This window comes from Semicossyphus pulcher, unplaced genomic scaffold (assembly GCF_022749685.1).
Source record: "Semicossyphus pulcher isolate SPU_LCO1_2020_fin unplaced genomic scaffold, fSemPul1.0.p SCAF_10, whole genome shotgun sequence".
Classification (NCBI taxonomy): Eukaryota; Metazoa; Chordata; class Actinopteri; order Labriformes; family Labridae; genus Semicossyphus; species Semicossyphus pulcher.
The window spans coordinates 3,721,280-3,744,284 of record NW_027211604.1 but is presented as its reverse complement, the minus strand read 5'-3'; the positions used below and the strand labels follow the sequence as shown (position 1 = coordinate 3,744,284).

At 43.5% G+C, this 23,005-nt stretch overlaps 1 protein-coding gene across 4 annotated transcripts; it reads left to right on the top strand.

Moving 5' to 3' along the window:
* The first annotated feature begins 1,694 nt into the window (after window positions 1-1,694).
* Window positions 1,695-21,687, top strand: LOC138597411 (stromal interaction molecule 1-like). Of its 4 annotated transcripts, XM_069669018.1 has the most exons (14): window positions 1,695-1,853; window positions 4,067-4,210; window positions 8,547-8,677; window positions 8,873-8,987; window positions 10,113-10,224; window positions 11,432-11,547; window positions 12,418-12,592; window positions 15,434-15,611; window positions 15,706-15,873; window positions 15,964-16,064; window positions 16,372-16,607; window positions 17,034-17,120; window positions 18,682-18,745; window positions 19,458-21,687. In XM_069669018.1, exons 2-14 carry the CDS (start codon window positions 4,069-4,071, stop codon window positions 19,894-19,896), a joined length of 2,064 nt encoding a protein of 687 aa, XP_069525119.1. In that variant the 5' UTR covers window positions 1,695-1,853; window positions 4,067-4,068; the 3' UTR covers window positions 19,897-21,687. The 4 variants fall into 4 exon arrangements, with proteins under 4 accessions (XP_069525119.1, XP_069525112.1, XP_069525127.1 ...); XM_069669011.1 differs by having other exon boundaries at window positions 15,706-16,064; XM_069669026.1 differs by lacking the exon at window positions 18,682-18,745 and having other exon boundaries at window positions 15,706-16,064; window positions 19,458-19,530.
* Window positions 21,688-23,005: the final 1,318 nt, after the last annotated feature.

Here is a 23,005-nt window from a genome sequence, read left to right as displayed (position 1 = left end):
TGTTTCATGTTTCTAAAGTGATTTAAAGAAACAATCAGAGATCAGCATGTAAACCAATATGCCCCAACAAGCCCCGCCCCCCACATGATTGATTGACAGGTCTGTTAACAGAGAAACTAACTACTGATAACAGGATAGTTTTGGGGCATTTTTGGAAATCTTCTCCTCAAGGAGTGTGTTAGAGACATTTCAGCATTTGGTCAGTTTGAGTCTCTTTGTTGTTTTGAGTCTCTTTGTTGTTTTGAGTCTCTTTGTGGCTGTTTTAGTTTCTTTTGAGTCGTCACACACAGCGTGTATCATAGTCATGTGGTTGATGATGAAGTAAATTGTATATATATATATATTGTATACATATTGTGGAGTAAATAACATTTGCACACGAGAGGTAATTGCACAGACATAATTGCACGGTATGGATGAGGTAATAAAAATGCAGAAGTGTATGTACCAAAGTATGACATTATACTATAATAATATGTTGCAGTAGATATGCATACATAGAAAAACAGTGCAAAGAAGCTGCCATGTAGTGGTGGATGGGTAACAGAGTGATCAGACAGCGATGCTGATGTTAAAGAGTCTGACTGCAGATGGGATGAAGGACCTGTGGTAGCGCTCCTTCTTGCAGGGTGGGCGTCTCAGTCTGCTGCTGAAGGAGCTGCTTCTGCCCCCACAGTCTCATGCAGGGGGTGAGAGGGGTTGTCCATGATAGACGTCAGCTTGGCTAACATCCTCCTCTCACCCACCTCCTCTATGGAGTCCAGAGGACAGTCCGGGACAGAACCGGTCCTCCTCTGTGCTCCCTCCTCCCCAGGAGGTGTCTCTTTGTGTCTCTTTGAGTCTCTTTCTAGTAATTTAGAGTTTCGTTGTGTTGGTTATGAGTCTCTGTGGTTGGTTCGTATCTGTACCTCAAATATAAAGCTACAGCTGGCAGGTGGCTAGCTTAGCCTAGCATAACGACTGGAAACAGAGGGGAGCAGCTAGCTTCACTCTGTTCTCAGTCCATGAACAGAGCACATCTCCCCAGCAGGCTGAGAATGTTCAAACCCAATCAGACCTTTTTAACTGAAGTTTTCTGCCACCCTTCTCTCTGGCCACAGGGCGGAGCCATCACACTGCTCACTCAGACTGATGTAGGCTTCCAGTGCTGTCGGAAATCAGACAACCAGGAAAGAAAATTGGAGTTTGAGTTGAATTTAAAACAAGGTGTTAATTTGGAGGAGGATGGCCTTATGGGGAAAACGGTTGTGTGTCTGCCGGTCCTGATGCTGCAGACTCTGCGCCTGAGGGCCAGCTCATCATCGACCAAGGACCCAGGTGTTCACAGCAAACTTTATCAGCTTGATGGCGACGTGGCCTAATGTGCTGTTATTCATGTATAGAGAGAAAAAAAGAAAAGAAAAAAAAAGATCACATACTTTATCTTTTTATGTCTTTTTTGTTTCTCTTCTGCACCTGGTGTCTGATCCAGGTGTGACTGATGATCACTAGACGTTTCAGGTGACCGAACTATTAAACCTCCTGTGAGCATTTAAACAGAGCACCGACCAGTTTGTCCGCTAAGAATGAATTTCTTTCAAAACATCAGAGCTGCTTTTTTCAGTGTGTGTGTGTGTGTGTGTGTGTAAAGTTGGAGCTTTCTGCGGGTCCCTGAACGCAGCGCAGGCGGATCTCTTCATGCGAGATTTTCTCAGCAGCAGTTTGTTGAGTTTGAGCCTCTGGGCGGAGAAGTGAAGAACAAACTGTGACATCCCCAGATTCACACGTTATAGATCGGTTTGTTTGGATCGATCGGACCTATCGGATGTGATCGGATGAGATCGGATCGAGGGATTAGAGCAGCAGCTGCTGAGGTGAGTGATTCTCCGTCTGATTCTCTGACCACAAACTGAAGCGCGCTTTTTTGCAGTTTCGGAGTTAACTTGTTTTTACAGGATGTTGGTGTGAAAGTGAGCAGCTGTGTGACCTCTGACCTCCGCCTGAACGACAAACGTTATTTAAAAGAAAAAGAGTCCGAACATGTGGAATGAAAAAGTTTTCAAAGACTATATAAAAAACAGATGAACTACAGAAAGTGAGGTGGAGATCGATCTGCGGAGAATCGATGTGTTCGTGGTTTTGATGACGTGCTGGTTCAGGTGATGGGATGTTTATTTAAATATCGTTTATGTAAAAACAAAAAAACCAAATCTTTTTCCGGATCTGTGGGATCAACAGACGACAGTGAACGCCTCCATGTTTCCGTTTTTCAGATCAGCTGTTAAAATCAAACTTGCTTTTCTGTGTTTGAGTCTTTGATAAAGTTACAATATAATTACAATATATGAAAGTATTTGGTCTGATTTATTTTAAACAGCGTTGAGTGGTGAACCATTAAATCATTTCTCTTCACGAGTATTTGTCATTAGTTAAATTTCGAAATAAGACTTTCAGTTGATGATAAGACGCAACTCATTCAGCAGGCTGGGCTCCATCAGGACCAACACCTCCCCACACAGGGACACGTTCTGGTACACCTGTACAGTTTTTACACACCTGTTGTACATATTTATATTATACGTATTGTTTTTAACCTATTTTTATTCTTATTGCCTATTTTTTTATCTTATTCTATCTAAGTCTTTTATTTGTTTTTATTTTAGTTCTGTTTTAATCGTTCTGCACCAAAACACCAAAACATTTTCCTTGTATGTTTAAACCTACTTAGCAATAAACCTGATTCTGATTCTGATAAAACATAAAAGAAAAGAGACACAAAGAGACATCTGTCAACTACAAACACATGCCAAAGAGACGGATGATAATAGAGACACTAAAAATGACCTACCAAAGCAAAAGACTCAAACTGACAATAAAGAGACTAGAAAGGACCGAGTGTAGAACGACTGGCGTGTCTGGAGGCTTCAACCAATCAGAGCAAAGAAACATGTGATGTAGCCAGGGACGTTGGAAGTAGGGGTGCGGGGGGGCATGACAGCAGCCCCACCTACATCACCTGTAGAGGCCGAGCAGATATTTGTAGAACACTAAAATGTTCCGGCTTTCGCCACAGTTTAAATAATAATAATAATAACAAACTTGTTTTCAGCGCTTACACTGGCGTTTTTCATGTCCCACTCATTATTACCTGACCCAATCAAAAAACAACACGCGTCTGAATTCAACACGTGTTTGTCTTGGCTGGATTTCTGATGCGTGCACAAACCTTTGACGCGACCTGGTAAGCTAGCAAGTGGGGGCCCGCTCAGCGCCTGAGAGAGAGAGGGAAACCTCAGCTGACAGGTTGACACCGCACGTCCCGGATCGGTGCCAGTCGGCCCACAGCAGCAGCTATCCCGGCTCGGTAGGCTGATTTAGATGTTTACAGTTTGTTGCCTACATTTTTTTTTGTAGAATATACGCTTTTAATATGCCTTTAATGGGAGTGAAAGTATTTCACAAACTGTGCGCACACATGACCGCTCATTTACAGGAAAAAGGCACAGTGCATAACAGAGTACTTGTCGAGTGTTGAGATGTGCGTGACAGCGTGCGCATGCAGCTGATCAGGCAGAAGTGTGGACAGTTTAGGCTTTTTGTCGAAGTTCTTCATACATCTCGGCTCTTAACTGCCTCTCACATTGCACCCAGCGGATGCAGACTACACAGCACCCCCTCCCAGAAAATAGTTCCAACGTCCCTGGATGTAACGGTACGCTGCTAGGCTAATTAGCTACTTCAAACATCCAGTTAATCTGGCTTCTTGTTCAACATAAACCACAGATGTTCAGCATGACCTGATTTAACAGCCAACATTTAACATTTGTATGTAACATGAATGAGCGTCGCGTTAGTTAAATACTGAGCTGTGAGCAGATGCAGAGCGTGTTTGGCCATCTTGGTTGTTTAAGAATGTTAGATAAACTGCTGTGATTGGTCAGACCTGTTTATTTAGTGTCTCTCATGATGCTGACATAATTTCTTGTAAAGCTGATGTTCGAGCTCAAGAGTTCAAGATGATTTTATTTTGAAAAGCTTAAAGAAGTTTGACTAAATCCTTAAAATCTTTCTCTCTCTCTTTCCTCAGACATGGAGGGTGTGTGTGTGTGGCTGCTGTCAGTGTGTTTGCTGAGTGTGTGTGTCAGGGCTCACTCCTCATTGGACAGAAGTGACCACGCCCACCTGGAGCACCACCGCCATCATCTGGATTCCAACGGCGACGCAGCCTCAGGTAGGAAACGCAGGGCCTCTGTTAGACGATCATCACCCTACCAGCCTCAACTGCACCCTGTGTTTAATGCTAATGTGCTAATGTTAGCATGCTATAATGCTAAACAAATATGGTGGACATGGTGAACTTTAAACCTGCTAAACATTAGCATGTTAGCTTTTACTTCTCCAGTTTTATTCAATTCAAAATTCTTCATTGTTATGAATGTTGTTCGAGTTTTTCAAAGTAAAAGTCTTCTTTGTGACATGAAACAAAAATATTCTGAAGCTCAGAGACACAAACGTCTTCATGTGTTGACTCACATTTACAGTGTGTGTGTACAGTAGAGATAGCGCTACAGCTAGCCGTTAGCTACTGACCACAGCTTCCTGGATTTTACACGCTGATGATGTCACAGGAAGTGTTGTGACAGAAATGGACTCCTGTGTCTTCATATCCTTAAAATCCTGACTGGAAGCTAAAATACATCACAGACTAAAGCTGTGAAAACTAGAGCGCCTTTTAGAATGAAGTCAATGTAGTTTTATTTTATTTTGTGTATTTATTTTTAGGGAGGAAGTGATGACACTTCTGTCTTATTCATCTTTATTCATTAAACATTCAAACTGAATGCTTCACACGTTCCTCGTGAACGCTGTCTTAATAAACAAATCTGCGTTTATATCAAAATAACGATCGAAACCACTGAATAAGATATAATGAGACATGATTTAAAGGTTTTGGTATACAAACGCCTGAACCCAGTTAAAATAATAATAATAACAACAACAAATTAAGACTTTATTCACATCAATTTACAGTGAGGTGTTTGTATAGATGCTTGACTCGGCATCGACAAAGACCAGCTTGCAATCGACTACAGTCGGCGAATCTCTGTTGTCGAGGTGAGCCGGCAGTCATCTCGAACAAACCTAATGTTAGTACAACACAAGCAACGATCAAGACAGGAAGGAACAGACCAGTAAGAGCCAACCAACAGCAGACAGGCAGAGCACAGGGCGTCAACAAGGTCAACAAGGTCAATATAGTCATCATCATCATCATAATCATGACCGAGTTCAGGTAGGCAGGAGCCGATTTTGTTGCTGTTTTGAAAGCAAGCAACAGGTTTGAATTTGATGTGGCGACTGGGAGCCTCTGAGTTACATCACTTCCTTTGAATGTGGCGACTGGGAGCCTCTGAGTTACATCACTTCCTTTGAATATGGCGACTGGGAGCCTCTGAGTTACATCACTTCCTTTGAATGTGGCGACTGGGAGCCTCTGAGTTACATCACTTCCTTTGAATGAGACGCTCACAGGAAGGTCTGTGTAAAAATCAGCTGTAAGAGAAACAAGAGATTCAAAAAGAAAAGCTTAAGTGATGCTCAGCAGATAAAACATGTCTTTAGTTACTTAAATAATCAAGCTTGTAGCTAACATTAGCATGCTAACATTAGCATTAAGACATTCAACATACACCAGGATATGAGAATCTGTGAGTTGAGGCTCCTTCAGGTATAACCATGTTTTCACAGATATTACCTGGACTGTGCCTCTCAGGCAGCAGACAGGAAGTCCTCTCTGTTTTGTTGTTGTTTATTCAGGAGAACCACAATCAACACAGAGTCCTAATCACTCCTGTGAAAGCTACATTTACCCCCAAATTCCTCTGCAAGCTGCCCCACACTGTCTACAGAGCATGCTCAGTAGAGTCCCAAATCCGCTGCTTCAGAGCATGTGTTTAAGCCTACAGTCTAAGCCTAAGTCTACAGGCTTATTGAGAGGCTTATTGTTCTTCAGCAAACATGAAAAATAAAGCTGAATCCATGATGGTAAACAGGATGTGATGTCACTGGATGCGAGCGCAGTAACAGTAGGTGTGGACAGACTCTCTCTAAGGGTAACTTCTGCTGTCTAAGAAACGTCTGCACAGCTCAGTTGTCTCTGTTCATCATCAAACTTGACCTTTGACCTCTTGTTATATAGTATAATAAAATCTGCCTCCTTATCTGGACTGATGGGGAGAAAAACCTGACTGCTTTCTGTCTTCTGGATCAGAACCTGGACGTTCTGGTTCCACGTCAGCCCTCTATTTGTGTTTATGAAGTTCCACTGTTTGAAAGGAGAGGCTGTGAAGAGGTGCATGATGGGAAATGGAGTGTGCCAGGCCTGATGTTCAGTGTGTGACTTTGCCTCGTCCTTCTTCCTGTTTAATTCTATTATCTGAGTATTTTTATCCTCCCAGCTGCTGACGGTAATCCTCAGACCTCTCGCTCACCTGTCACTCTCTCGTTACCTCTCTCCCTTCTTCTTCTGTGGTGTCTGATGAGACGGGAAGCTGGAGATACCTACGTTAGAGGTTTTAATCTGGAGTTCAGCGTCAGGTTTCAGCACACAGGACGCAGGCTGTCTGACGTGTTTTTTAAACCACAGACTACATGGAGACAGCTGAGCCCTCCCTCAGACCCCCCCTCATTTTTTTCTCTACACGTCCACAGCTTTAATCCCACTGTATAATGTTGCCATGGATACAGTGCGTTACACCTTGACCTAGTCTGTTTTTGTTTCCATTAAGTCAAACTGTTTCTATTATCAGTCAGCGCCTGTTAGCTAAAGAAACAGCTGTTGCATCGCTCTCTTCAAAGCCACCAGACTCCATTGATAAAAACGGCTGTTTAAGAGCGCAAAGAGCTGCTGCTGCTGCCTCAATCAGTTGGTTAGCTTGAGTTTACGTGAGATCAGAATGAAAGTGTATTTTTGTGCCTCTGTGTTGTGAAGCCTGTCAGTGTTGAAATTCACCTGAGGTATCAGAAACGGTCAAACCAAACTCCATTCAAAAAACAAGCATTTTTAAAGTAGTGTTCTTGTCGTCTTGCAGACAGACCTGACGGAGCATGAACTCTTTACAAACCTGCATCCTGATGTAGTTATCTCAGCATCCTCTCAGCCTGTTTATTGTCATTAAATCTCAGTAACATCTGTTTGTTTTGGCTTCATAGCGCTGTAGTGAGACAGATCTCAGCCCACGTGTGGATTCTGCCACTCAGCGGAGACAGATGGACAGGCGCTCCACAACTGAAAGAGAGCACCAGTAGTTGTTTCAGCCTGTTTCACTGCTGCAGGCTGAAGAAATGTGTCAGTTCACACAGTTTCTTTACCTCCACTCTGTCACCCGTTCACTTCCCCGAGCCTGAAACAGACCAGAGAGCTCCTGCAGCATGTAGAGCTGCTCCGACTGATCCGTGATCTGTCCTAATATTTACACAGGGAACACACACACACACACACACACACACACACACACACTGAACAGCTGATTTTTTTTCTGCATTTGGGTTATCTGACATCTGGATTGGCTCCTTTAGTCATTCTCAAAATAAAAAACATGAGGAGGTCAAAGGTCAGAGATGCAACAGTGAGGGTTTACTTTAGATAAAGACCTTTAAACGCTGCTTTTTATGACTATAACGTTTACGACTATAGCGTTAACGACTATAACGTTAACAACTATAACGTTTACGACTCAAACGTTAACGACTATAACGTTTACGGCGATAACGTTCACAACGATTGTTTTCTTATTGTTTATTTCATAAAAAGCTAAATTCCATGTAAAAGTGGGAACACAGCGACGCATGCAGCACTCTTACTGCAATAAAGGAACTGAAAACTTCTTCACTTCTTCAACACTTCTGGAAACACTGAAGGGGACGTAAATCACCTTCAGGCCTGCATGAACACACACACACACACACACACACACACACACACGCTGAGCAATCATGCAGAGACTCTCTGAGGCTGAAATGACCAAATGTAGGCATGAATCAAGTTCTTACTCTGTGCAGCGTGTTTAAATATGCTCTGTTGTCACGGTGACAGCAAGTGATGGATGGTCAACGACGCTAGCTGCTAACTGAGGCTAACAGGAAGTCTGTGGAGGAGTCTGGTGAAACATTAACCCTGACGTGTTCAACTGTAAAAAGAACAAGAAAAAAGCTCCAACTGAGCATGTGCAGTGTGAGTGCCCTCACCCAAGCATGTTTCTGATTTGATGATTAGGACTCTTTGAAGCCGCCCCCAGTCTCCCCTACATTTATATTATAGTATTTTTTATGGAATGTTAACGTAAAAGAAGTCGATATTCCTCCCTGAGTGAGTCTGCTCACTCTGGAGCTGTGACGTGTCGCCGATACTCGACCCAAACAAAGATGGCAGCCAGAAACAATGGATGTTTACTCATCATGTTGCTATTCGAGGGACTCGAGGGGCGCACAATCCCCCATCTTTGCTCCCTTGCAGTTTTGTAAATAGAAGTATTGATACAGTTTGATGGTGTGTTCCTGTGTCGTAGATCTGTGTGTGATAGACCTGCAGCTCTGTGAGGACGAGAACTCTCTGCTGAGCTTCGAGGCGATCTGCAGCATCCACAAACTGATGGACGACGACGCAGACGGGACGGTGGACACTAGCGAGACGGATGAGGTGAGATGGAGACATTCAAGTCTTTTCTTGTGACTTTTTCAGTAAAACACTTAAAGGGTTGGGGTTTGGGTGTTGTGTGTTTTCTCCCCCTGATAGAAACAAAATGTTCATCGTCCTACTTTTTATTTTGACCCTAAATAACCTTTCCTGTGACGAGATGCAGACTCACGTGAGTAATCCCCCCCCCCTCTTCAGTTTCTCAGGGAGGACCTGAAGTATCACGACCCCAAAGCCAAACACAGCAGCTTCCACCGAGCCGACCTGCACATCAGCGTGGAGGACATGTGGAGCGCCTGGAAGAACTCCGAGGGTGAGACGGAAACACTTCATCGTAACCTGTGATGGACATCCAGAATAAAAGTCCTGAAATCCCTTTGAGATCAGAGAAAAAACACCTTTCTTATAACAGAACCTGCCTGAGAACGTTTTAAGGTTTTCTTCATATCAAAGTCATCCACTGATAGTTGTCTGTACGTCCGTGTGCCACTGCAAAAAGGAGCTGCTCACTGATCATTCAGCACACTGTTCATAGAGATTCTGCAGCTGCTGTTTGTATCAAAGGAGTTCTGAGAAGTTTAGAATGAAACAAACGTATGAAAGAAAAACAAACATCAACAGAAAGCTCTGCAGGGCCGGTCTGATGTTTTATAAACACACATGATGGACTCTTAGCTTTTATTTAGTCTGTGAATACATCACCTCACAGAACCAAACCTCCTTTAAAAAATCACCACTTTAAGGCTCATGTTGTTTTAGTGACGTCAGAAGGTTAAGATTTATCTGCTTCTCGAGATTATAGAAAAAAAGGAAAGAATCAGAAAAGGAGGGATGAAGAGCAGAGAAGAGGAAATGAGGGAAAGATTGAAGAATGGAAAAAGATAGATGAACCCAAAAGGGTGACGAATAAAGAAAAAAGCAAGGAGAGGAATAAAAAGGGAAGCTTAGAAAGCTGGGGTGGAAAGAAGAAGATTCAGAGAACATTAAAGAGGGAATGGAGGGAAAAACAAGGGACGGAAAGAAGGACAGATGAAAAAAGGGAAGAAGACAGGAAAGAGAGAAAACCGACAAAGAAAAATGGAAAGAGGAAGAAAGAATAGATGAAAGGAAAGAGAGTTAGGAGAGGCTGAACAGCAGAATCGTGTACTTGGATCATCTTTAACTCTCTGCTCAGTTTGTTTCAGCAATGAGGTAAAAAAAAAAACACATGAAGAAGAAAATGTTTATATTTAGGAGAACGTGCAGAGAGATGTAACAACACAGATACATTATATATGTTCATAACTACTGTATAATAGTGTTGAACAGATCCTGCACTCTGACCTTTGACCTCTGGACCTGAGTCAAACAACTTACTTTATTATATTCACATATAAATTCTATAATATAGAGAAATCGATTTATTAGTGATTATTATATATTTATTGTGTGTGTGCAGTGTATAACTGGACGCAGCAGCAGGTGGAGGACTGGCTGATCGTCAGCGTGGAGCTTCCTCAGTACGTAGAGACCTTCAGGAGGCACCAGCTGGACGGGAAGGCTTTACCCAGGTAACACGCACACACTCACACACGCACACACACACACGCACGCACGCACACACACACACACACACGCGCACACGCACACACGCACGCACACACACACACACACACACACACACACACACACACACACACACACACAAACACACACAAACACACACACGCACGCACGTGCGCGCACACACACACACATACATATACACATATACACATATATACGCACGCACACACACACACACACACACATACACACACACATACACACGCACGCAGGCACACACACACACACACACACGCACATACACACATACGCACGCACACACACACACACACACACACACAGACGCACACACATACACACGCACACACAGACACACACACGCACGCACGCACACACACAAGCACGCACGCACACACATACACACACATACGCACACACGCACACATGCACATACGCACACACACACACACGCGCGCACACACGCATACACACGCACACACACACACACACACACACGCACGCACACACACACACACACACACACATATACACATATACACATATATACACACACACACACACGCACTTCATTACTGAAACATTTCATTGGTTAGTCCGTCTAAAGATTTTAATCCTCACAGGAAGTCGAGAAACAGTCACAGTTCGTTTTGTTTGTTTTCGTTTGTTTGGACACACAGCTCTGTTTTGAAGAGACTGTTTAGAAAAATTGGTGCTTTCAAGGACACTCCGACATCTGAGTTCTGAACTACTCTACTCTGCTACTTGGGAACAGAACGCTGCAGGAGCCCCATTTGTCAACAGAGCTGTCAATCATGAGGCCACGCCCCCTTTTTATAGCATCAAATAACTAATGAAAAGTAAACTTGTCAGAAAAATGAACACTTGGACATAAATCAGCATGATAAGAGCTAACTATAATGACAGAAACCATGTTGGAGAAAAATGTATTTGACGTGTGTTTTGATTTTATAGTTTGACTCATGTCCCATCTGTTAACATGGAGGAGGCGGGCTTTATGAGCTATACTGCAGCCAGTCAGCAGGGGGCGATGGAGAGGGTTTGGACTCACTTACAGGGACCTATAGTATAACATGAAAAATAAATCTGTGTGTGTGTGTGTGTGTGTGTGTGTGTGTGTGTGTGTGTGTGTGTGTGTGCGCGTGTGCGTGTGTGTGTGTGTGTACCCCACAGGCTGGCAGTGAAGAACACCACTCTGTATGTGTCCGTGCTGAAGATTCTAGACAGAAGTCACGCTAAGAAGCTGCAGCTCAAAGCTCTGGACATCGTGCTGTTTGGACCACCGCCAGGTCAGACGAGTGTGTGCATATGCGCGTTTGTGTGTTTGCATAAGACATGATATGATATGAGACAGTCATGTCAGTCTCGGGTTTAGTGTAATACATTGCTGTGTGCTTTTTTAACTTAAAAAGTGGATAAGATGATATACACGGTCATATAAAAATACAATGTGTCCATTTTTGGGGCGCTAACACACATTGATCATGCATGATCTCTTTGACCAGCACGTGTAGACCACACGTTGTAAATATCACGTAAATGCAATGATGCTTCTTACACAGTGCTAACTTCCTGTTACCACTAGTTGGCACAATGACAGTGAGAGAATATTGTTACGCAGATGTGTTCAGGCTGGGATACTTATCAAACACGTGAAGTTTGGGCTGGATTTAAGCATGTACAGTGAAGTTACAAAGCACTTCCTGTTTCGTGGCTAGAAGTCGAAATGGCCACGCCCCTTGTACAGAAATTTAAGGATGAAGGCAATTCTTCTCATTGAGTTGTTTTTTATTAGCTAGGAGGAGATAGTTCATGTTGAACAGCTATGAATGCCCCCAAAAAATCATCAAAAAATTCCAAATAAATTCAAAATGGCTGACTTCCTGTTGGGTTTAGGGTGTGGCTCCAAGAGACTTTTCTGTAGATCTTGACATGACTGATATTTATGCAAAGTTTCATACGTGGAGGTGAAACGTATTGCTGGAGCTAGTTTATTGAAAAGTTTGTTAAATAGTTAGTTGAAGATTAGCTTAGATTAGCTTTGGAGCTATTTCACCACACCCATTTTAGAGTGTAAATACTGTATACATACATACCTGTACATATTATTGTATGTACGGATTAGTTTTGTAAATATTTATAAATGTATTTGTACTCAGGGCGACAAAACCGCTGGAAGGACCTGGTTCTGGGCGTGTCTGTCCTGATGGCGCTAGGCGGCTGCTGGTTTGCATACGTTCAGACCAGGAAGTCCAGAGACGACATGGGGAAGCTGATGAAGGACCTGGAGGGTCTGCAGAGGGCCGAGGAGAGCCTCATGGACCTGCAGGAGAAGTGAGACACAAAAATCTGACATGTACTGACTTGTAACGATTTGTATTGACACATACTGACATGAAATATGTCTTTCAACATAGATCACATCGTAAACAGACCAGTATATTACTCCTTTTATTATTACTTAGCTGCATCACTCCATCACCATCACTCATGTAACTTCTACTACTAGCACTACCTCTGATTCTCGTACTACTACTACTACTTAATACCTCAACCACTGTTACTTTGACCGAACTACTTTTACAATTATTTAAACTCGTACGGTAGTACCTCCAGTGACCCCCTTCCCTCTACCGCTAACTACTGCTTTAACTCGTGTTTCTTCTACTACTAATACTACATCTACTCTAATATTACTGACGCCAAAGAGGTAAAAGAGGTGATGTGATGAAAACAGACAACATATCTGACCATAAATGTAATGTTTATTAAACAAAAATCTACATTTACACAGATACATCCATTAGCCTCTAAAACTGCCATGTTTGGAAGTTATGCTAGCTTGTGATGCTACTGTGACTTCTTGTTTACATAACTGATACACTAAATTACTAAAGCCACTGACATCTCAAAATATCCCTAATTTTAACTCCACTAAACCTACCACTAATGGTTAGCTACTGCTGCTACTACCGTTGCTTCTACTTTTGTGTTGTCATAACCCGGCCCAGAAGGCCATGACGAACAACGGGAAGGGACACGAGTTGCCAAAAGTAAATGAAAGAATTTATTACAAAATGATGATTAATATTAATATCACCACTGTCCATTACTACCAATAGTAATGCCAATTCTGTAAGAATAGACTTGAGTAATGTGTAAATCTTTCTAACATCTGCAGCGCTGTCTAATCAGTAGCAATTAGCTATGTAAACAGGAAGTCACTGTAGCATCACAAGCTAGCTTAGCTTCCAAACATGTTTCAGAGGCTAACAGATATACCTTTGTAAATGTATTTTTTGTTTTACAGTTAATTAACTGTACAGGAAAATATCTGATTTTGCTAAGCTAACTGATAATTTTTTTTTAACTCCTTTAGGATTATAACTATAATGTTGTTTTTTGAGGTCTAATGTAATTGAAATGTAATTAATAATCCTGCAGATGGAGAACTGTTTTAAAGAGTTATTAAAAATTAAGTTTCAAGTCAAATATATTGACTGTACGCCACTCTTTACTCAAAGAGGCTCAGATATTAGCATGCTAACATTAGCTTTGTCTGTTCGCTACACACAACAGTTACACCTGGCAGTTATTGTCTGTAAATATTCAGTAACATCTGTCTCCATGTAGCTGGTTTTTATTAAGTGATGATAAAACTCCACTCAGTAAACACTGACGTTAGCATGAAGCTAAATCTGAACTAAAACAAACGGCAGCAGCTGTTAGCTAATGACACAGTCTGATTAAAAACAGGCTCACTTTGTGTGTTTTATAATTAAACGTAATTAACCTTCAAACTGTGACTGAGCTTCAGCTCCCAGGAGGAAATAACTCATATACTTATAGTGTGTGTGTGTGTGTGTGTGTGTGTGTAGACGGTCTCAGCACAAGCTTTCTGTATGAAGTCCTTATATGGTCAAAGAACTGCCAGCAGCTCAGTCTGCATGCTCGCACACACGCACTAACATACACAGAGACACACACTGGGCACAGTCACACGCACGCACGCACACACACACACGCGCACACACACACAGATATGATATATGTGTGTGTGTGTGTCATGTTGTAACTTGCTGTTTCATACCTCTTCTGCTCCTTCCTGTTTCCTCAAACTACAACTTCAGCTGAAAATACTACGACTACTGTTACAGCTGATATTACTACTGTTACTGTGTACAGTTACTACTATTACTACTCACTACTACTGGTATTATTATTGCAAGTTACCACTACAATTGTACTACCTTTGCTAGTACTAATATTATCACTACTACAACAGCTTTACTATTGTTACTATCACCATTTCACCATGACAGCTACCACTTCTTCTTCTTCTGTTATAACTACTGTGTCATTCCTTACTTCCTGTACTACCACTGTGGTTTCTTCTAGTACTGTTACTATACATGTATCACTACTACCACATCTACTGTTACTACTGCTAGTAGTATTACTACCACAGTTACTGCTATAACTGTCGCCACTTCTAAGGTTACTCCCACCATCATTATAAGTACTACCAACTTATTACCCTACTGTGACTGTATTCATTTGTTTGTTTTTTTACCACTGTACTAATACTACGACAACTTGTTGTTGTACTACTACAGCTACTAACCGGAAACTTGGATGTTACACGGTAGGCTGCTTCTGCTACTGTAACAAGTACTGCTTATATGCTTCATAAACTACTGTTGTTTCCCTTCTGTAGAAGAATTATCTGTAGTACTGCAGTAGAGCAGTACTGTGAGTGCTGTGTGAAGTGTGTCAGCAGATTAGATCTAAACAGGTGCTGATGTACTGAGGACAGGTCAGATATACTGTTACACACACACACACACACACACACACACACACACACTGAGACACATTCCTACATGCTCTCACACAAACAATGTGTGACAGCACACCACCACCATACACACACTCTGCAGACTGAGGCACAGCGCCTCCTGCTGTCCAATACAAACACTAACACAGTCCACTGTAACAGCACTAAGCCTATTGTACTAATATTGTTGTAACTGTAGAAGCAACAGTAGCAGTAGTAGTAGAAGTACAGTAGAAGTGGAAGCAGTACTGTAGTAGTAGAAGTACAGTAGTTGGAGATAGACATGCATCACACACAGGTAAAGGTAACAGATTATGTGTTGTCGTTGTTCCCGTCAGGTTGCAGAAGGCTCAGGAGGAGCAGCGCTGCGTTCAGGTGGAGAAGGTGAAGGTGGAAGAGGAGCTGAGGAGCGAGATCAACTCGGCCAAACAGGAAGCTCAGCGTCTCCGAGAACTGCGAGAGGGAACCGAGAACGAGAGGAGTCGGCAGAAGTACGCCGAGGAGGAGCTGGAGCAGGTAGAGCAGGAGCAGGGAGAGCGCGGAGACGTCGCTGTCAGCAGCTGGTCAGCAGGACTGAAGACCAACGTGTTTGTGTGTGTGTGTGTTTCAGGTCCGTGTGGCGCTGAAGAAGGCGGAGCGGGAGCTGGAGTCGAGGGCTCGCTGGGCTCCACCTGACGCGCTGCAGAAGTGGCTGCAGCTGACGCACGAGATCGAGGTTCAATACTACAACATCAAGAAACAGAGCGCGGAGAGGCAGCTGCTGCAGGCCCGCGAGGGGGTGAGGACACATACACACACACACACACACACACACACACACACACTAATGATAATAATGATAAGGATAATGATGATGGTGGTGTTTCAGGCGGAGAAGATCAAGAAGAAGAGGAGCTCTCTGTTCGGGACGTTTCACGTGGCTCACAGCTCCTCTCTGGACGACGTCGACCACAAGATCCTCTCTGCCAAGTGAGTGACCTTTGACCCTAAAGGACTGTAGCATCAGACGGGACATTTACTAAGTTAGTGGACATGTTTTTCAGACTATGACACATCTGGCTCCGTCTCTTCCTTCCTTTGATCCACCATGGAACAATCTTTAAAATAGAAACGGTTGAACCAAACTAAAACAAGCCTTTAAAGGTGCAGACAGACCTGACAACGTGTTACACATCTGCATCATGATGTAGTTATTTGAGCATCCTTTCAACCTGTTCATTGTCATGTCAGGAACATCTGGTGGTTTTGGGTAACATCCTCCCTCCCTCCCCCTCAGACAGGCTCTGGCCGAGGTGACGGCGGCCCTGCGGGAGAAGCTCCACCGCTGGCAGCAGATCGAGTCTCTGACGGGTTTCTGCGTGGTCAATAACCCGGGGCTAGGAGCGCTGGCCACCGCTCTGAACCTGGACCCGTCCTTCCTCGGCCTGCGACCTCCAACCCCTCAACACCTCCTCCTCTCTGATGACCTCGACGACATGGACGAGGACATCCTGTCTCCTGGGACGCTGCAGTGTAAGTCTGAGTGCATGAGCAACAAATGTGGATTCATCCGCCACTGAAAATAGTCCCTAACGATTTCAGTGTTCACAGCTCTGACGTTCTGTTCGTCTGGGACTATTTTCAGTGGTGGATTAATTTAATTTGATGCATTTATTGTTTGGACAACGATCGAGCTCTACGGCATAAAACATGAAGATGTTTAAGTTAAAGTAAATTGAAATGATCCTTTACATCCTCTGACAGCTCCACTCATCACTTCAGGTTTCTTATGGAGTCTCATGAGGGACAAACTGTACCAGAGATTTACATGAAAAATAATAAACAGGTGTACCTGAGCTGGTCTCCTCTCAGCTCACCTGTGGTGCGCTCACTGTCTCCGCCCCCTCCTCTGATTGGTCCTCTTTCTTTGGCATCTCTCTCTTGATTGGCTTCCTGCAGACGCAGCGTGGCAGATGGACCGGCGAGTGAGCGACCTTTGGCCTCTGAGCGGCATCGCAGAAACCCAGTCGTCATGGAACCACTCCGGTTGGCTCCTCCCTCTTTCAGCCCCCCTTCCCCCTCTCTGATTGGTTCATGCCTCTGTACGATCCCTTATCAATCATAGCACGTAAAAGCGCCAGACCGCGGGTGCCACCTGTTTCAGGAAGCTTTATAGTATCATTAGTTTGTAACATACAGGTGCAAGAAGGACCGCTGCAGGGCCGTGTTAGAGTTTAGATCCATAATCATTGCCAGAGTTGCTTTTAAAATCTATGATATGAATCATAAATACTGAATGTTTACATAGAACTAAATCTTTATGAGGTTATTTAAAATCTGTTTTATTTATTATTTAAGGCAGAAAATATATTTTCAATTTGCAGGTTAATTTGTAAGATCATTTTTGCAGTGTGTGCTATTTCGATTTAATATATTTATTTATGATCATTTCTTCTAAATACAGATTATTTAAACTTCATCGACAAATGTAGAATCGGAGGCAGACGTGGATTTTCAGAACCATTCAATTTATAGTACGCAAGTTGTATTGACCAATCACGTATCAGCAGGAAAGACAGTCTGTGTGGAGAGAAGAGCAGGTGAACGTAACGATAAACTTTATTTGTAAAGCACCTTTTAAAACACACAGTTACAAAGTGCTTTACATACAAGAGACAGGCAGACGTACAACACATACATATATGTGAGACAAGCATACTAGCACACATTCAAACACACATACAAGCAAACTGTCATGAAAGCCGTTCAGCGTTCAAATATCCCAACTTCCTGGAATGCATCAGAAATGATGGCTGGAAGTCGTTTAAGTCGACTCCCAGAGAAACATCGTCGTCAGACTTCAGCCGACGGGTTTCTAACTGTTTGCTCGACACAGAAACGCAGAGAAGAACTTCATGATGTTTTTTAAGAAGCATCTATTTTGAAATATTTAAGCTACTTTTTTGGCAAGTTTCTAATTAAAATAAATAAATATTAACGCTCAGATGTCTTTATTTGAACACTTGAGCTGCTGGTAAAATGTGGGAACCGTTCCTCCTCGCCGTCTGGACGCCGCGATGAAAAGAGTTTCACACTTTTAAACAGAGGTATGAATCAAACGGAAATCAGTGTTCACATGAACATTTGTGTTTCTGATATCAACACTGCAGCTCGAGCTTTGAGGTTAAAACTTAAAATGTATGACGGACAGCAGGTGTCCATGTGAACGCCTCCTCACCTGTGTAGCTTCACCCTCCTCTTCCTCCCTCCGTCCGGTCTGATCACACGAAGCGGTTTGTTTTCTGAAGAGTCTCCTCCTCCTCCTGTCCTCACCTTCTCCCTCACTGAAGACCCGGAACGTTCTGCACTATCTTAACAACCTGCTTTCCCTCCTCTTTGACTAACATCCACTTTCAGGTCTGCAGCACTAAAAACAGATCTTGTGTTTCAGCTTTGGGACGATGTCATGTCGCTTAATTTCTCATTAAACATGCTGCTTTCTGAATCTGTTGTCTGTTGCTCTTGTGACCCTTTAGTGCCTTCTGTTTGAGACTTCCTGATTTTCAAAATAAAAGCACTCTAACTCATCCCTCTGCCTGTCCTGCAGCTCAGAGTGTGATACCCCTGCGTCAGAGGATAGGAGACCCCGCTGTGATGTTCGGCTCTCAGAGGTTGGTTGAAGGGCAGGGCTTACCTCAACAGGAAGGGTGTGGCTCAATCACATCGTCCCGCCCTCCCATTGGTCAACCCCGGCAGAATCGCAGCCGCTCCATTGGCCAGCTGGAGTTCCTTCCTGTGCCCTCCCCCCCTCTCTCCTCCTCCCTGTCTCACCCCTCCATCGGCCCCGCCTCTCCTCTTCACCCCCCCGTCCTCTCATTCTGTCCTCCCTCTGCCGACTCTTCTTCGTCCTTCGCTGAGGGCGCCGCTCATTTCTCTGCTCTGCTCTTCCGATCTTCTTACTTTCATTCTTTGGAGGCGACGTGTGGCCTCCCGCCCGCAGGGGGCGCTGCAGCCGGCCAGAGGCAGCGCTGTCGCTCCGGCAGCTTTGGGTATCTTGTTCTGCACGGCCGCTTTCTAAAGATTCTGACGAACTAACACGAGAAGACAAAACTGTGAAACATCAGTCTCTTAATCTGAACCTGCATGTTGGAGCTGATTCTTCATTTTATTCATATTTAATATTAAAGTGAAGTTTAGTCGAGAGTTTTTGAACTTTGTGAGTGATCCAGATCTCAGTTGTAAGTTGTGAGCGTTAAGAGTTTACACCTTTCCCGAGTGTTCAGGATTTATTGAGTCGAGTCGAGTCTTTTTTTATCACACTGAATTAGCATGTTAGCAACATTAGCTTCTGCTGATATGACTCTCCCTCTCTCTCACTTTCAGGGACATAATAAACCGCTCAGACTCTGACTCCGCCCTCCCTCTTTCTCACGAGGAATCACGGGGCCTGTACAGCTCCAAACCCCTCCTCCCGTCCTCCAGGCTCCACCCCCTGCAGGGTCAGGGCTCCGGGGGAGGCGGAGGAGGAGGCATGGAGAAGAGCTCCAGCCTGGGGGAGCTGAGGGGCAGCTCTGCCGCCGTCCTCTCCTCCTCCTGCTCCACCCGCTCCCTCTGCATCCCGCCCAATAACACCAACAGCCAGGCCATCTCCGGCTCCTCCACCTCGTCCATCTCCTCGGGCAGCGGGCGGGGGTCAGGCCTCCAGGTCCCCTCCAGGAGGGGTCCTGTGGATGAGGACGGAGGGGAGGAGAGCGAGTCGTCCGGCAGCCGGAGGAGAAACGCTTTTAATAAGATCTTTAAGAAGAAGCAGGGACGCCACTGAAGTGAGCTCAGAAGCTGCTTTGATCTGCTGCCGGCTCGTGATGAGATCTTAACCTCCATCATGATGAACAAAACCATCTGTCCTCACAGAGAACATCAGCCTTTTCACTTTGTATTCAACTTGTTGTCAAATTGTTTGTGTTCAGCTAAGAAGACAAAAGGTACGACAGGGCACAGCTCCTAGAACATGAGGATGAGTTCTTCAACGACAGAAACCAACGAAGAAGAGGAGGAGGAGGATTGTGGACGGGAGGGGTAGAAAACTGAACTGTGGACATTTTCCTTCTTTCTTTTTTGTTTTGTGAAGAGAAACTTTAAACTTTCAAACCAACAAAGTCTCTGGATACTCTGCTTGAGGGAAACTAAGCAGCTGTCTCAGAGTCCCGTGTTTCCTGTCCAGACTCTGTCAGGGTAGAAAACTCTCTAATGAAACCACCAAAAGCAGCTCTTATGTCTCTTGGATGAATAAATGTGTCGGAGCTGCAGACTGTCACAGGTTTGATTCCCAGAGCAGCAGATTCCGTCTGAAAGGCAGATGAATCAGAAATGTGTCTTAGCTTACCAAACGATGAGCGATGACACGAGGCCAAACTAGTTTCATCATTCAGCTCCGGATGAGTCACATGACCCACGTTAACAAGCCCTGTTTGATCCGTCCATAGAGTGTATAAGAAGTGGACGTAGCCACCATGACGACACCATTGGTTTGTGCTGTTATCAATGCTCGAGTTTAGCAGCTTATGTTGATTGTTTTCAGCTAGGAATGACCATATTTGGACAAGAGGGCGGAGCTAGAGGGAAGCAAGCGGTTAGTAAACTCTAACTCAGGTAGTGCTGGTTTGGTTGACAGTTACTGTGCTATTAGTCCGGATGCTAATTTTTGCTAGCTAGCTAAAGACCTTCAAGAACATAAGAACATATCAGCTGGTCCTCAGAGTGTCTTTTAGCACAACCGATTCAGGTCAGCAGAGTAGCAACTTGTCAATCACAGGTAGCCCCGCCCTAACCCCTCCCCTCTCTCTGGTCTGTGTGACTCTCAATGGGAGCATCAGTGACTAAATGAACATCATGCTGTGTTGAAGAAGACTTGAGACTAGAGACTGAGACCATAAACTCATTAGGAACATGTTTACTGAGGGAATACATCAGGAGAGGAGGAGGAGCACTTTCTCATAGACTTCTATAGCATCAGACTTCTTTACAACCAGTGGAGTCGCCCCCTGCTGGACAGTAGAAAAGGTTTAAGGTACTTCTGTGTCATCTTCAGTTTTAAACCAAAGAAGCTCCGCCTACTTCTTACAAACAGACATTTTGATGGCTGTTTCTCACTGTGATGTTCACCTGTAGAGGAAACGTACAAATGTAAGATTTAACTTTGAATATAAGAAGTGTGTGCACAGTTTGGATTCACACACACACACACTCACACACACACACACACACACACACACACACACACACACACACACACTGTGATAAATCAGCTGGTATGTGTGTTTAGTCTGAGGCAGGATGTTCAGCAGGACGTGGAGTTTAAATCAAATTAACTGTATTTACTCAGATGAATGTCACGTGGTGTTTATTTAAAGAAGCAGCTGTCAGTGAGAGCTGCTCTGTGAGGACTTCATTACCCAGAATTCCTGTCACACGATGCCAATAAACTAACGAGGTCTTTTTAGACTGTCGCTTCAGGAAGACGAGACGTAAAGACGCTTTGTTGCTGCAGAAAGAAAATCCAACATGTTTTTATTTATGAACAAGAAAACAGAAATAAACAAACTATTAAAGATGATTTTTTAATGCTTTTTATTTCAACACCAAATTAATATACAAATATTTATCTTTGTACTCTTTTGAATATATTCTAGATTCTTTGAACTTTGAACGGTGCATTCACTGACCTGTCAGCTGCTCAGGAAATGGTCAGAACGAGGCAGACGTTTGACCACCTGGTGGCAGCGCAGAGCCGCTGAGGAACAACAGACTGAGACACAGCAACATGTAGACATTCATGTCGTCTGTTCAGGGTCACATTCAATTGTTTTGACCTTAAACAGTTCTGATAATACAACAATTCCACCTTAAAATGACCACTTGATAAACGCTGAATTTTAAGTACATTTAAAGAAATAATCCTGAAGATTTAATGGAAATAATTAATCCAGGAATTTACAGAAATGTCAACATGAACACAAGAAATTTGTTTCAAAAACAAATCTGAATTCAAGTTCTAAATCAAGAGCAAGTCCAAAGTCTAGTCCCAAGTCCAAAGTCTAGTCCCAAGTCAAAATCAAGTCACAAATCTGAATAAAGGACAAAAACTCATCAGTCAAATTCCAAATTAAGTCCCTCTCGAGTCACGTCTCAAGTACAGAGAATAAATCAAAGCTAAGTCCAAACTGAAGACCATCAAATCCCAAGTCAAGACCAAAGTCAAAAGCAACAAGTCACAAGTCAAGTCCCAAATAAAGAACAAGTCACTAGTCGAGTCCAAAGTTAAGACAAGTTACAAGTCCCAGGTAAAAACAACAAATCAAAAGTTAAGTCTGGACTCCAGAAGAACAAGTCCCAACTCAACAAAAAATATGTAAGTCAAAACAAAATCCCAAGTTCATCTACCAAGTCAAGTCCCAAGTCAGCAATTACATGTCCTCAGACAAGTCATAGGTCAAGTGAAAAAAAAGTGAAAAGTCCAGTCCCAAGTCAAAACCAGTGAAGTCATGAGTCAAAATCAAAAATTCTCCAAGTCAGGACCAAAGTCAAGACCAACAAGTCACAATTTAAGTCCCAACTCAAGAACAACAAGTCCTGAGTTGAGTCCGAAGTTAACCAAAAAAGGCTCAAGTCAAGACCAAGCCTCAGGTTCAGACCAACATCTCCCAAAATCAAGTCCCAGGTCAAGTTATAGGTCAAGTGAAACAAAAGTCAAAACCAACATTTCCCCAAGCGAAGTCCAAAGTCAAGATCAATAAAGTCCCCGGTCAATACCAACAATCGAGGCCAACAAATCTGTCTGATCCCAAGTCAAGGCTTAAAATATGAATCCAGACAAACAAGCTCCAAGTCGAATTTTAGTCACAATCAAAAATTCCAAAGTCAAGTCTCAATTA

Bases quoted from the DNA above. Each gene is read 5' to 3' on its own strand.
- LOC138597411 (XM_069669011.1), top strand. From the start codon at position 4,069: ATGGAGGGTGTGTGTGTGTGGCTGCTGTCAGTGTGTTTGCTGAGTGTG. The intron at 12,593-15,433 runs GTGAGACACAAA...TGTTCCCGTCAG, and splicing joins CTCATGGACCTGCAGGAGAA to GTTGCAGAAGGCTCAGGAGG. The intron at 18,746-19,457 runs GTTGGTTGAAGG...TCTCACTTTCAG, and splicing joins GTGATGTTCGGCTCTCAGAG to GGACATAATAAACCGCTCAG.